Below are 14,605 nucleotides of genomic sequence, written 5' to 3' on the forward strand. Positions count from 1 at the left end.
CTTAAAGAATACAGGGAGTTAAATACACAGAGATTGGCGAGAGGATGAGAAACACCTGGACAGGACATGAGTGGCTGGCGGGAGCTGATTGGTCAACCCGAGGGAGGCGGTGAAACAAGAACAGGTGAACAACTAACACAATGAGCACACAAGACATGGAACACAGGAAACAAATAAATCGAACCCAAAACAGAGAACATGAAAGGAAGTATAAGAATCTAGACTGTTCAACCTGGAACAAAAAAAAAACTCTTGTCCATGCATTTTTATTGCAGCAGATGACTTCGGAGACACGTTATACAAACTATCAATACAACCAGTTGCCCTTCTGTGCTCAACAACAACCCGAGCTTCAACGAGCATCCTAAGATGTCGTTTCTACATTTTAGTTTAATTTCAGTTCGTAACTCGGCCGAAATCCGTATTGTCTTGACCACATACTTAAGGCCCGCCGCCCACCGCCGACCACCATTGAACAGAAGCTGTAATGTTGCAACATGAATCTTGATTTGAGCATTCCAATCATCATTGGGGATCGTGTGGACAATGCTGGCAGTGGGATTATGATTTAGGCAAGCTTCATTTATTGACAAGGATCACAGCTGCATTTTATTGATGGCTTTTGAAAGCAGAGACGAGTGACGAGATCCTGAGGCCCAATGTGTCATTTACCCATGACCATCAACTCATGCTGCAGCATGATAATGTCTCAACCCTGTGTTGGAAGGATCTGTACACAATTCCAAGAAGCTGAAAACATGCCAGTCTTTGCATTGTCACAAGTCACCGAAAATGTCACTCACTGAGCATGTTTAGGATTTGCATTAAGCTGATTGTAGTTGTTGTAGCTTCTAAGTTGTGGGAGCCTTTCCTGAGCTCTTCTCTTCTATTCGCTGGCCGGTCTCATCTTAAAGTGGCGCAAAGCCAGCCCAAAAAAAAAGTCATGTAAATATGATGCACCACAAAGAAAAGTAATGTTAACAAGCCTGCCAAGTTTGAATGAAAAACAAACCCCACTAAGTTCAAAACTTGAATCCAAAGTGCCACCCCACCACTCGGACGCTGTCTGCGTGTCAAAATGAATTTGCCAAAAGGATTGAAAGATATTTTATATGATGTACAGTCACATTAGGAGGCTCAACTTCAGACTTAAATAGTTATTACGAACTATGATCGTAAAGATAAGCACACAAGTCAACTAACCCTCGTTGTTGGTGACATAATGTCATAGTAGAACATGGTACCAGACGATTGTGGGATAATAGGAGGAAGCCCACGTAGTTGAAGACTTGGCACTGCCCCGTTCACTAGTATCAACTTACCCACGAAGCTATGTTGTCTCTGCTGCAAGTTTACAAAACTATCCATCCATTTTCTTTGCCGCTTATCCTCACGGCGGTTGCTGGGAGTGCTGGAGCCTATCTCAGCTGTCAACGGGCAGGAGGCAGGGTATACCCTGAACTGGTGACCAGCTGCACTCCCAACCACACCTAGGGGCAATTTAGAGTGTCAAATTAATGTTGCATGCTTTCGGGATGTGGGAGGAAACCGGACTACCCGGAGAAAACCCACACAGGCGCGGGGAGAACATGAAGAGTTTGTTTTCAAAATGAGACATATCCGTTTTTTTCATTTGGAGAAAAGGGCTTGGTATTGAAGTGAAAACAATAAACTCAATTTATGTTTCTAACTATTGGGGGATGGAAAGAGATGCTAAAAAGTAACTAAACACCATACTACAAAAAAAAATTGGCTTTAATATTCACCGAGTTTTTTTGATCACAAATTTCATTTTTTCTCCAAAATGAGACATATCCAAACATTCTATTCTTGGCAAAGTGAGACATATCCAAATTTCGACTTAAACCTTCAGGAGCAGCTGTATTTTTTTTTTTTAAATCAGTTGCTTTTGATAGGGAATCATGAAAACTATTTGCCTTTCAACATTTCAAGCATTTTAAAATAATATTTAAGACCATGACCACCACATTTAGAGAGTTAGGTATCAGAAATAAGGGTCAGTCACCAGTCACAATTTTCACAATTAGCTCACTAATGTCAGATGTTGAAAAAGGAGATGAAAAAATGGGAATTTCTTTTAAAAAGGTGTTTTTCAGTTATTTAGAAACTGTTTGTTTGTTCAGTACGAGGTCTTGGAAAGGCTGAGTTTACATCATTGTAATTTTGTGTATCAATATGCGATTCTGCAATCTGACATCTGCAGGCATTGTGTCACTCAGTTGATTAATTTTGTTTATAAGTTGATGTGAGATCATTAAAAAAGTAAACTGCTTCAAACCAGTCTACCAAGGTTAATATGGGTTGCGAGAGATACCAGCAGAAAAAAAAATAGGTAGTCGATCTCATACACACATCTCCAAAATGAAATCAGTTTCAAACTCACAAATTCACTGTTTGAAATCTGACTCATTGAGTCTGCTTTCTTTTGATTTTATTTATAGCTGTTGCTGTCGGGGGAAAGAACACTCCAGAATAGGATATAAGTCTGCAGTAATAATAACAGTATTCATAGTGCTCATAGACGGAAATTGAGTCTACTCCAAGGGTGTTGATTTCCTTTTAATGTCAACTTTTCTTAAGTCATAGCCGATAACTTTCCTTATAAAAAATGTCAAAAAAAAAAGATTGCATAGAATTATAAAAATTTATTCATTCATTCATGATCGTTGGTGAAATATTTTGAACAACAAAATTACTATTCAAGCATTACACAATCATAGACAAAACAGTATGTTTATTACATTCAGATACAATGGTACTTGGATGAGAACTGAAGTATTAAATTGCAATAATTTCATAAAGAATTAAAATTAAATGGGAAAAGCACCCTCACAATGGGAGAGCCTGGAAGTAAACCGGCACAATCACTGATTCATTTATTCGATATTATTAAACATTGATAAACCAAATACAAGACTTAGTTCAGCTTGAAAGCAAGAAACACTGTAAAGATAAAATCGACAAAAATGCATGCCAAGGATCCAAATAAAAAAACATGGTAAAATGTATCACATGGCAAAACAATGAAAAGGTTTGCTACTGACTGTACTGGATATTTTTCAGTGTCAACAAAAACATTCTGCAAAGATCAAGTCTTTATTTTCTTTCAATTCATAAGTAGAAAAGAAACATTACCGATTCACACATCAGTAGATTCTATTAAAAATAGAATTCATGTAAAAGAAAATCCAAATGTGATAAAAAAGGAAACAATAGGTCAACTTCACAAAGAGAAAAAATAGGGTCAACTATCATAGCAAGCGCTTCTTCTTTTCTGACCCCGTTTTCGCTGGGTTTCTTTTCCTTCCCAGCTTCATTCTCTCCGGTGTCTCGTACATAAAATCAAACTCGGCATTAGCATCTCTCTCAAACGTGGGCGCAGCCATTTTGGATGATGATGTGGAAGATACCGGAACTTCCCTCTAGACGAATTCTGATTGGATGCTGCTTGCTTCAGCAGCGCACGCTGATTGAATGAAATGATGTCGCATTTTGCTCTAAATAAGATCTCGATATGTCGCATTTTGAAATAAAACGCAATCTTCCTTGGCTGATATGGAACGACATGTCGCACTTTCAACAAAAATCAGAGTATCCCGATAACTACCATTCGGAGCTGGATAATTTTGGTGCGAGTTTCGTAAATCTGAAAAAAATGCCTATGTTTGAAAACAAACTCTTCACATGCAAACTCTACACAGGTGGGGCCAGGGTTCATTTACAAAAAGATAATAATTCACATTTACAGTATTACCTTCAAAGGTTTATCTTTATTTTGAAGTTGTACAAAACTTTATAATTTTGGCATCATGTTGTAAAAAGTCTTCTCATCCGATACCAACTCAGACAGCTTCCTTGTCGAATTCACACACAAAATACATTGTTGGATGGCACGCAACATCGGTCCACTCTCCGGAGGCCACCATCTCAGCACAGTCCTCATCGTCGTAAGCATTATTGGGCTCCCCTTTTCTCCATTTGCTGAAGGTGGACATAGGAGAGCGGTCCACGTACGTGAACACTCCTTCCACGTCCAGGTCGTGAACGCCGATGTAGACTCTGCTTAGACCCTCAGCCGCAATGTAGCCCGCCAAGGCCGTGTTGGCAGCCTCATCCTTGGGCATGGCCAGGTGCCCACCCCTCGCCTGGCAGTGGCGCTCGGCATCGGTGTAGCGTTTCTCCTCCTTCACCAGCAGGTACACCTTACTGTCTGTCTCTTTAATGCCGGCGACAGCTGCAGGGGAGGGCAGTGCTGAAAAATGAGCACTTGTTTTTCTATAAATTTCACATTTGACAAGGCTTGCATTTTGCTGGTCTTTGAGGTTGACAAGTGAAGCATTAAAGGAAACATTCAGGACGCACGCACGAGTGCATGCATGTATGCACAAACACGCATAGACAGATACTCGCACAAGATCGAAAAAATAAAATCCTACCATTCTTGATGAACTTCAGTTCAGAAAATAGCTGGGCCACAACGATGTCCATTTCGCCAATCATCTTTCTTATTGGTGTGCACTCACACGGGGCACCTAAAGAGCACAGCAAACATATTTCGTCAGACGTTAAATATCATGGGTTTAAAAACCCAATTTAACGAAAGAATACAATATGATACCTGGATCTCCATCTGGACCTCTTGGTCCTGGATCCCCCATGTCCCCCTTTATGCCTGTGGACATATATCATTGTTGTTACTTGTCAAGAGAAAAGTTCTATTACTTTGAAAATCAACAAAATCTTTGGATGAAATAAGCTTGTTAAAAGTCATAACGGTAAGCAAGACTTCACCAAATGTGGTGAAACCTCCGTTCAGGGAACATCTACAGAAGGGTTACCAAGCTCAGAGCTTTGTAGAATTTTTGATCAATGAAATGTGCTTCTGTCGTACTATTTAGCATTAGTTTGGCCATTATGATCTCTTAGGGCAGGGAGTAACCATTTCTCATCCATGTTTATTTGATAGCGCTTGTCCTTATTAGGATTGCAGGTGGCCGGAGCCTACCCCAGGTGAATTTGGGGAAGAGGCAAGTTAGACCCAGACTATAGAGCTCGTGCACCGACATCACTGAAGTCACGTGACTGGCCATATTGACGGTCTAGCAAAGCATTCTTCAAGGCTAAGTCGGTTGGAGATGGGACGAAAATATGTCTTATAGCACGACGCCCAGAGTTTTGTACGATACAATGAAACGTTTAAAGGTGATAATAAATGAAGGTACGCGGAAATATGAGAGACACTTGGGATAGAGGATCCATATTTAATGCCGAAGTCGGTGTTTTCGCCGATACAAAAGTGGCCTGTTAACCCCCTTGCGCTTGTCTTGGACAACTGGATTTACACATGGTCGAGATTTGGGTCGAGAGTCGTCGAGATTTACACGGAAGAGTTTGAAAGCGTAGAAAAGTCTGGACACATACAAATACTTCGTTGCTGGATCTGTTCTCAATCAAGAATAAATCCCACATCGTGATGGAGCCACCAGATTTTTTCAATACAAATACCAATATTTAAATAAATGACCCTCCGTACACGAAGCGTGTTACGGCCACACGTTAAACTTCAGTAAACTTCTCCGTGACAGTTGTTTTTTTTTTTCTAAATATGCATTGCTCTCAAATGAGTCCAATGCGTATTTAAAAAAAGAAAATAAACCGCTGAGATAGGCTTCAGCCCCCATACACGGAAGCATGTTGCAGCCACACGTTAACTTATTCAAACATGCATTGGGCTCATTTGAGAACAATGCATATTTAAAAAACGTCTGTCAGGGAGAAGTTTACCGAAGTTTAACGTGTGGCCGCAACACGCTTCCATGTATGTTGGTGACGACTCCCTGTCTTTTTTTTTTCCAACCCTAACCCTAACCAGCTCTATACCGACCTAGTCACAACTATACAATGGTGAAGAGCAAAAAATTGCTGTTCACAGCAATGAAAATGCCATGCACCTCTCTGACTCAAGGAGTAATAAAGTAGCATTCATAAAAGGGGAAGAAAACTGGAATGCACACAGCAAGTTGGCAGGTGGCAGCTGTGTTTCGTATTTATATAAAGAGACTCACCTCCCAGGCACACTCTCTAATCCCCTCCCTCTGCACATTTATCACTGTCAGTTAACAGCGAGTACACAATTTATTGTTTTTGTTTTTTTAATACAGCCCACTTACCTTACTTTTGTAACTTTATGACAATTGAAAATCTTAATAATGTGTGTGCATCGATAAATCTCTTTACAGCAAGCTAGCATCACACATCATCTGAATATGAGTAATTTATTTTTGTTTTATATAGCAGTAAACTTTTTCTTTTTTTTTTTTTTTACAATTGTTGGACCAGTAAGAACGTTACTATGGTGCTTAAAGCATAACCTACAAAACATTTTATGATGATATGAATTTGCATTCTTTTTAATATGGAGTATTTTCTGAAGTGTATGCAAAAATATTTATACTGACCTTTCATTCCACTTGGTCCCACTTTTCCATGATGTCCCATAATCCCCTTTTGCCCTTTCAGCCCAGGTTGACCTGAAACGTATGAATGCTAGCACTATGTACAGTATTCATTTATTACAAAATATATCACGTCTCATTTTCTTTAGATGTCGCACACCGCAGTCTATTTATACCTGGAACGGAAGCAGCCAGTGCAATTTTGCATGCGTATAACGAGCTTGAACACGCTCCACTTCTCATTAAACTCTTCCATAAACACATGTCTACTGCTTTGGATTGTGCAAGTCATTTCTCATCCAAATATAAACACCGGACCAGCTCTGATTAGCTTGACAGACAGCACATCAACAACTCGAGCAATGTGATTGTTCTGTGTGTGTGTAACCTTACAATATAGCCAATAACAGAATAAGACTAGAAAGGAGAAAAAAATTATACCAATTTTCCCTGGTGGCCCTACTCTTCCTGGTCTCCCTGGGGCTCCCTTTGGTCCTTTCTCCCCTGGTTCTCCTTTTTAGAAAAAAAATCACACAATATGAAAAGAAGTGGAATGTGTCACGAATCCTTGAAATCCTTACCTTTGAGGCCGGGGACAAGGATTTGAACAGTGCAGGTCTCCTCTGTCATGCGTTGTCCTTTTGACGTATGTAATGTCAATAAAGTCAGAACGTACATGACGAGGAACGATCGTATGTGCTTCTGGCCGTTCGTCATTTTACAAGGGCTGCTGAGTCGGCTGTTCAGGTGGGAAGACTTGGGTTACGAAATGACAAATTATTCACAAAAACCCAAACTATGACGATGCTAATCAATGGAAAATAAGATATGATAATGGCATTAAGTCATTATGTGCCAAAAAAATCCGATGCAATCTGCCTTTGTGAAATCAACAAAAAAAGCATTTTATTACAATAGTTAATATACTAACAAAATAAAGCTAACATTAAAAATTACACGAGAACTACAATGCATCATAATTATGGGATTTCTCTCAGATTAACCAAACATCTAGTATAATTTGGTATGAGAGAATCTCATCATCCAACTTTTCTATGATTGTAATTTGCCCCTTGCAACTTTTATTTGTAAAAATAATTTTTAATTGCTCTTGGACAAAACTCATTTTAAACAATAATAATAATCACTTTGGTTTATTAGCACATTTCCAGATATACAAATGCAATAAGAAAACAGATTTGATTTAGCATTAAGGAAACAGATTAAATAAATTGACAGAAATCTATCACATATCTAGAAAGCAATTGTACTCTGTCTCTAGTCCTATCACCATACATTGTAATTTATTTTTAGCATTTTATGATCACATGGCTCACCTGTAAACGTTTTTTTTTTCTCTTTGCAGTCAGAAGTAGAGCCCACTTGGTGGAGAATCCGTCGGTTTAAAAAGATGTGAAGAAGTTTCTAACACAAGCGTGGAGGAATGTCGGGATTTGGACATTCATAAACACAGATAAGGTCGGGTTCTGCAGATAATTGGCTGGGAAACTTGCTGAGTGATTGACAAGAGGAGTGCGGGGTGGGAATCGACCGATAGATGCTCACTTCTAACCTCTAACTTACTCGGACCAAAAAGTGCTTTTTCTAAGATGTGCAGAATTTAACAGTGCTTTCCGTTACTTTACTCAGCGACCGCAGTAGATTTGGTGCCATATTGCTTTGATTAGTGAGCTCCTTCATATAATTTCCAATCTTGGGAGTGTGTGGGTTTTGTTGTTGTTGGCTTTTTTTTTGATTCCACAATGGAACGTTATTACAGATGCCGACAAGGGAAAAGTGTAATCATAACCACAGAATAAAATGCCAAAAGTGACTAAGTAGAACTAAGTAGAGCAGAACACACATTTCAAAGTCACCTACAGTGTTTCACATACTGGATTTATTAGGTCACAGCTCAATGAAAGGTTTATGCCACAGATGGCCTGCTGGCTAAGACATTTGTAATGCTGTATATGAAGTGAAAAGATTCACCTCCTGTGGCAGATGTTGAAATGCTACATCTGCATTTTGTGACCACACGTCATCACTTTTATGGCAAGCACATCATGTATCACTTTGAAGTTTGGCTATGCAGCAGCTATTTATTTTTACACTTGTATAACAAGTACTGACTAGGTCTGTTAAAATAAAATGTAACACATGAAGTGGACTCTGTAACGGTTTAGAAGAGAAAAGTACATTATATATATTATAGTTTTCTTGGGCACGGTGGACCAGCTGGAAAGCGTTGGCCTCACAGTTCTGAGGTCCTGGGTTCAATCCCAGACCCGCCTGTGTGGAGTTTGCATGTTCTCCCCGTTCCTGCGTGGGTTTTCCCCGGGCACTTCAGTTTCCTCCCACATCCCAAAAACATGCAACCTTACTTAGACACTCTAAATTGCCCCTAAGTGTGATTGTGAGTGTGGCTTTTTTTCTGTCTCTATGTGCCCTGTGATTGGCTGGCAACCAGTTCAGGGTGTACACTGCCTCCTGGCCGTTGACAGCTGGGATAGGCGCCGACACTTCCTGCAAGAGAAAATAGATGGATGAATAGTTTTCTTGCTCAAGCAAAAAGCCTCAATCCCAGAGATTTAAAGATTGTTTTAAAATTAGGAGTGCCCTGGGAGTGGCTGACGATCAGCCCAGTGTATCCCAAAAGTATACTGGGATACGTTTCACCTCAAGCATGACCCTTAAAAGATGACAAGCGCTATTGAAAATGGATCATCAGAACAACCTGAAAGCCCATGAAAATCGGAGGTAGATTGGTTGGAAACTGCCCGCCCATACGTATCGACTGGCCTGACACCTCGAACTCAGAAACAATGTGAGATGGTATTCTCTAAAACCATTGGGAGCATTCGGTTTTCGCTTTGAGATCCATCCATCTTCTTCACCGGTTATCCTCATGATGGTCATGGGGAGTACTGGAGCCTATCCCAGCTGTCAACGGGCAGGAGGAAGGGTACACCCTGAACTGGTTGCCAATCGCAGGGCACATTGAGACAAACAGTCGCACTCACAATTACACCTCGGGGCAAATTAGAGTCTCCAATTAATGCCTGTTTTTGGGATGTGGGAGGAAACCAGGGTGCCCGGAGGAAACCCACACAGGCACGGGGAGAACATGCAAACTCTACACAGGCAGGTCCGGGATTGAACCCGGGACCTCAGAGCTGTGAGGCCAACGCTTTACCAGCTGATCCACCGTGCCGCCTCGCTTTGACATAATGAACAAATAATTTTGCACTTTTTGGAAAAGCTATAGGTCTCGCGTCACAGATGAGTGTGCCCACTAGATGGAGGTATTGTCCAAATAAAGAAAAATGGGGACAGAAAAGCATATATCACACTATGCAGTAAAGAAGCATTAACTTTTATTTCAAATAAGTGTCGTAAATGTAATGATTGGCGGGATAACAACCTATCAAATACGAAGAAAAAATGAATTAGCATAATAGTACTGTAGTGTACTTTTTTTTTTTAAAGCAGGATACATTTATACTACTTTTGTGATGATCATGTTTTACATTTAAAGTGGAACGTAAATCTTGAAAAAAGGTCAAGCTGGTGTCTCCGTCCTGTTGTCCAGTAACAGTAACGAGATACGGCTGAAACTTGGGGTATCGTGTGTCCGAATAAGATCCACAAACTCTGCAGCGGCTTTCAAAGGTGGATTGGGTGTCACCTTCAAAAATCCTCCTGAAAGTTTTGGGTAACATACCAATAAAATATTCACGACTCTCAAGGCAACATTTGAGATCTAATCATTGTAAATGTATTTCAATTTTGTCCCCCAGTTCACATTTGAAAGATTGTATTATTATTAAATAGGTTTTAAGTATATGCGCTAAAGATTGGGACATACAAACATGGAAGCTTAAGAGTCACAGGGGAAGCCCTGCATTGCATTTCTAGTTTTGAATACATATGCATGCAGAGAATACACCAGATAATGCACTATTTTAGAAGGTATTTGCAGTTCGCATCTGTACTAACATCTCGGACTGATGGTTAATTCTTTAATCTAACACTTTGACAAACAGCCCAAAAAATAATTTTTAGATGAATAAAAAAAAAATTGGAGGGCGACACGGTGGCCTCAAAGTTCTGAGGACTAGGGTTCAAATCCCGGCCCTGCCTGTGTGGTTTGTATGTTCTCGCCGCGCATGCGTGGGTTTCCTCCTGGCACTATAATTTCCTCCCACATCCCAAAAACATACGACATTAATTGGACACTCTAAATTGCCCCTAGGTGTGATTGTGAGTGCGACTGTTGTCTGTCTCCATGCGCCCTGCGATTGGCTGCCAACCAGTTCACGGTGAACCCTGTCTCATGGCTGATGACAGCTGGGTTGGTGCCAGCCCCAACGCGGCCCTTGTCAAGGTAAGTAGCTTGGAAAATGAATGAATGAATTAATTAATTAATTAATACAAAATATCAGGAAAACCCCATGGTCATGCAGACACATGTGAAACCCCTCAGGTACGTGGAAGAAACTGACCAAAAAACAAAACTAAAAAAAAAAAAAAAAAAAAACCCATCATGCTCAGTAATGTTCTGACTGTGAGTATGAACAAATAAAATCTGTCTAAAAACACAAGCCACTCTGCCAATGTAACAGAGGTAAAACTCTAATCAATTCCTCAGTTAGTTAAGATAATCAGCAGGAACAATCAAACAATATATGGATGGTATGAGTGTATTGCACTGACGTAAAGCATAGCAAGTTCATGTACAACTCAACGTGCTGAACATGATTAAACATTTAAAAAGAAAGAAACAAAAACATTTAAACATTTAAAACAGATCTGCAGCTGTAAAGTGTGGTGTTTATATGTGATGTATGAGTGATTATACAGTATTGGTGTATGCAGTTGTCCCTTGTGCCAAGTAGAAAGAAAAATCGCCTTAGGGTAAAAAAATAAAGGCAATCTTTAAATTTTGGAGAGAGACAAAAGGCAAATTCTGTTGATATCAAAGTTAACGGGTCAGAGCAACAACCATGATCTTGCTTTTAAAGTTGGGAGTAAAAACACAGGCAGCACGATGACGTGCCAGAAGATATTCCGAGCTGCACTTAAACGCACCGTGGCCCCAAGCTATCTCTCCTGTGCTGGGCTCGACTGTCTGCTGTCACCCACACAAGCGTCAGGTCGCTCCGTCCTGGGGACGACAAACATCATTTGCGGTTGTCAGGGGAGTAGACGTCAACAGCACCCCCCCCCCCAAAAAAAAAAAAAAAAGTCAATTGTACTGATAAAACGACACCCGGCGTGAGTTGACGATCTTGCACCAAAATTTGGAGGATAGCTGCAGCAACAGGTAGGCTCCACTTGTGTCTTGACTAAACTCGGTTACTTACTTTGTTTTGTTTTGATGACATTGTTGGGCCAATCACCACAATGAATGGGCCGAAATAATTGCATCTTTGTACTCACTTAGTCTGCGATGGACGACTTGAGCAAAACTATTCATTTTGAACTCTGATGACGTCAGAACGAGGCAGGCGTGCTGCTCGAGATTTAAGGGGTTTATTGAAAGGGGGGTGCCCCTACTCCTGCCGCATTCAATTTAGTGTTTTAAGACTGTCTGCCCTGACATGTTCTGAAAGTGTTATACAGTAACTTTATTCATAAAGTGATTTATTATTATCATTTTTTAATCACATATATCACCCTTATTGTCATCAAGTCCCTTCCTGCATAGACTCTGTACTCTACTCTATTTTAAATGTACATACTTCGGAAAACACAACATCTGTGTATGTCCGTCTTCATCCTGATGTATTTTCCATGTACTTTCAACCAGTTGGGAACAGGAAGCAGGAGGCAGGAAACAAGAGTGTGTGTTCCTGTCAGGCCCCGTCCATTCCCAAGTTTGCATTTCCCACTGCATCACAACGTTGGAGATGTTGCACTGATTTGCATTTTTTAAAAATAATTACTTGACTTTTTATTTGTTAGGTTTTAGACATCCCCCCCCCCCCCCAACGCCTCACTAGCCGCCATTGTCTGGATTAGGGTCAGATAGTAATAGGATTTAAGGCGTGAGCGGAGCACCGACGTATTTGGTTCAAGATGCCACTTTTAGGATGACGCTGTTGTTAAAGTCATATATTGTGCCATACTGTTTCCCTCAAATGTAGCACATTACATGCAAATGCCTAAGCCCCATTACTGTGAATCCTCGATCATGTACCACAAGTCACTGAAAAGTGGACTACTAACTCTGAATTGCCTTAACTCAGTGTGAATTAATTGAATTAACACCTAACCTCATATAGATGCCCAGCTTTTTTCCACTCAAGAATGTAAAAAATAACAGTTAGTGTCACTTGCTAGCTCCAGCCATCCCTGCTAAAAATTTTCCAAAGAATTTCTAAAGAACTATAGAACTTTAGGACCCAACTCCTATAGAATTTCTAGAAATTCTTATTATTCTGTAGGATTTCTATAGAAAATCAGAGCCAAAGTTCTATAGAACAAGTTGTTCTGTACAAATTCTATAGAATTTCTATAAACAAATTTTTAGCAGGGATGTTTCCAGTCACCAGAGTGGTACCGTTTGGCTCCCCACACTATATCCTGATTTTTTTTTTTTTTTTTTTTTTTTTTTTTTACGTTTACATGTGCTTCATGAGCTCGACATCAGCAGCAGTGCAGTGGATAACTTGCCAGTGAATAAAAACAAGTGTGTGGTGTGGCTATGATCTGTAAACATGAGGCGTAGCCCCAAATCCTAACCAGCTGCTTTTCTTCAAGGCTATTTTGTTATCATCATGTTCTTTAGCAAACAAATCTAGCGGTCTTTGTTTAAAAAAAAAAAAAAAAAAAAGCTATTAACCTTTATGCCAAAACCAATCCATGCAAAGATGGTTGAAATAACAACAAATCTCTTGTTAAATACACAATATAACAAACAAAACACAGTGGTTATGTTCAAGTAAGTAGAAATAAAATGGAATTCAATATACTTTGCCAGTCCCTCTCATCTGTCTGCTAGCATCATGTTGTGTATAGATGTTTGTCTATCATATGTATGTGATGGCAACTCAAACAACAATTAGTTCAGACTCCATTTGCAGTACATTATTGGGCGCAATAAGGGATTTTTTAAAAAAGACTCTAAGAGAAAGTATGTGATGTCAGGGAGTTACAGGAGATGCCCATCTTATCGTGGTTCAGCACGATGCATCTTTTCCTCAAATGTTTTCCTTTTTTCTTTGTTCAATTTTGGAAACCACCCAGAAAGAAAACCCTATTTGATGTTCACAAATAAAGAAAGAAAGCATTTGAGGTAGACAACTGTGGGAAATCTGAAGGACTTCAACCATGGTCTAACTTTTGGAGGTTGAGAATAAGGTGCGGTTATCTTATCCCATTCTGAGAAATAAAAATGTTGTCCCCCCCCCCCCCCCCACTTGCTCATACTGCATGACTGTGTTAAGATAATGGCATTCACTCCCCTCATCTAGTTTTAATCTCTGTTCCAGAGGAAATGTGTTTCGTGTCACTGACCTCCTTTATAATTCAGTTGCATGTCATTTCTTAATGCGAATTTGATGTTGTAGAGGTCAATTTCATTGTAAAAATTGGATAATTTTAATGCAATAAGAATTTGTATTCATACTTTGCAAACCAAGTCTAACAATGCAAAACACAGTGAAAGACTATTTCAATTATTTCAACTAAATTTGCGCATTCTCTATCATGTAAGCATTTGAACACATTCCCTTCGTAGACACTAGAAAAAGTTAAGGATCATTTAGTTCTGTGCTATGTACATTAATTTGAGAAACAGAAAGGAAGGGTAAAATAAATGTGGATTAACTGTAATTCCGAGTACTGCGTCCCCCAAGAAAGGACAAAGCAGCAGGTAGACTACAACTTACTGCTCACGTCGAATCTGCTGAGTAAGTTGACCTACTGAATTAATTTCAGTTAGCACGCCTGCATCAGCACTTTAAAGCGCCGATCCCCTCCGACATTTGACCACAGTCTCTCACCTAATTGGATACTCCAGCATAACGTCAGCTCTTAGTGTCGATGTGGTCATTTTAGGATTAACCCTCCAGAGCTGTTAATGGCGTTGATATAAAGCTTTGACGCTATCAGTGTAGACGCTG

The 14,605-nt window shown here is 39.9% G+C and overlaps 2 protein-coding genes across 3 annotated transcripts in view; one reads left to right on the plus strand and one right to left on the minus strand.

The window, feature by feature from the left end:
- Positions 1-3,850: 3,850 nt before the first annotated feature.
- colec11 (collectin sub-family member 11) lies at positions 3,851-7,136 on the minus strand. The gene is made up of 5 exons (XM_061844122.1): positions 7,058-7,136; positions 6,918-6,989; positions 4,640-4,693; positions 4,458-4,553; positions 3,851-4,255 (listed from the first exon to the last, which is right to left on the minus strand). Exons 1-5 carry the CDS (start codon positions 7,104-7,106, stop codon positions 3,864-3,866), a joined length of 663 nt encoding a protein of 220 aa, XP_061700106.1. The 5' UTR covers positions 7,107-7,136; the 3' UTR covers positions 3,851-3,863.
- A 4,503-nt stretch (positions 7,137-11,639) lies between these two features.
- The window catches only part of myo6b (myosin VIb), a 52,051-nt gene continuing 49,085 nt past the window's right edge, over positions 11,640-14,605 (plus strand). For both annotated transcript variants that reach the window (XM_061844108.1, XM_061844110.1), the window contains exon 1: positions 11,640-11,802. The gene's annotated coding sequence lies outside the window, so the exon portion shown is untranslated. The remainder of the gene's footprint in view (positions 11,803-14,605) is intronic.

The sequence above is a fragment of the Syngnathoides biaculeatus genome, chromosome 15, assembly GCF_019802595.1.
Source record: "Syngnathoides biaculeatus isolate LvHL_M chromosome 15, ASM1980259v1, whole genome shotgun sequence".
NCBI classification, from domain to species: Eukaryota; Metazoa; Chordata; class Actinopteri; order Syngnathiformes; family Syngnathidae; genus Syngnathoides; species Syngnathoides biaculeatus.